The sequence below is a fragment of the Trichinella spiralis genome, assembly GCF_000181795.1.
Source record: "Trichinella spiralis strain ISS 195 chromosome Unknown Scfld4126, whole genome shotgun sequence".
Taxonomy (NCBI): domain Eukaryota; kingdom Metazoa; phylum Nematoda; class Enoplea; order Trichinellida; family Trichinellidae; genus Trichinella; species Trichinella spiralis.
Window position 1 is genome coordinate 220 of NW_003531065.1, and position 928 is coordinate 1147.

Genomic DNA, 928 nt, shown 5'->3' on the forward strand with positions numbered 1-928 from the left:
AGTGTTGTTTTTTGATTCGGAAGAGATTAACATGTTTCTCTGCATGCATATGTGAGATTATTTATTTATTTATTTATTTGTACCTTTGTGAATTGATGTAAATGGTGAATTAATTTAATTACAAATGAAACAACCAATTGTGGACGGGCAGTAGTTTAGTGCTTGGTGTTTTGGATTTAAGCAAAAAATTAATTGATTGGCATAGATTGGGTGATAAAAAAGAGAAGCGAATAAAATAGAATAGAATAGAATAGAATGGAATGGAATAGATAGCTGAAATGAATATTATTCATCTTGTGAAAATGCGGTTGGGTAAACAAATATTCGTTTCTTCACTGGTTGGTCGCAGGATTTGGTATCGTTGTCCATTTGGTGGACAATTTATTGTTTGGTCAACAAGCCCACGGGTCCCGGTTGACCGAGGCAAATTGAACAATCGAACAACCGCAGAAGCTTCTCAGAACAAAGTGGAAGTTGCGAGATCACACTCGAGCCGGAGCGTTGCTTTTCGCACGTTCTATTCTGATAATTCTATTTTCTCGGTTTTAATAGTGTCGTGTTAGCTAGGGTCCAAATATACTGCAAATTGCAATGAATCAACAACAACGGTTGTGTTGTATTGTGCAAAAACAAATCGCCACACCTCTGGACATCTCGTGTCCACTACGGTCGACTTTGGCTGGTTCTGGTTCATTTCCATAGAAGGGGGCAGTTCTTTTTTTTCCCCCATTTTGTCAATTGGTGGAACGAAGTGGATCGATTTGCCCCCCTGCCCCCCGCCCCCCAAGTTCACCCTGGAATTCCTTTGTTCCAAGTTTGCTCAATTTTTGACCAATCGATCCCTGCTCTCATTTGTGCGGGCATTTATATAAAACGGTAGAATCAAAAATTAAAAAAGTTGTGTTATTTCTGAAAAATTATTTGCTTG

General features: G+C 38.7%; 1 protein-coding gene across 1 annotated transcript; it reads left to right on the forward strand.

Moving 5' to 3' along the window:
• The first annotated feature begins 302 nt into the window (after positions 1-302).
• On the forward strand, positions 303-702 carry Tsp_15735 (conserved hypothetical protein). Its single transcript, XM_003367524.1, has 2 exons — positions 303-542; positions 568-702. Exons 1-2 carry the CDS (start codon positions 303-305, stop codon positions 700-702), a joined length of 375 nt encoding a protein of 124 aa, XP_003367572.1.
• The last annotated feature ends 226 nt before the right edge of the window (positions 703-928 follow it).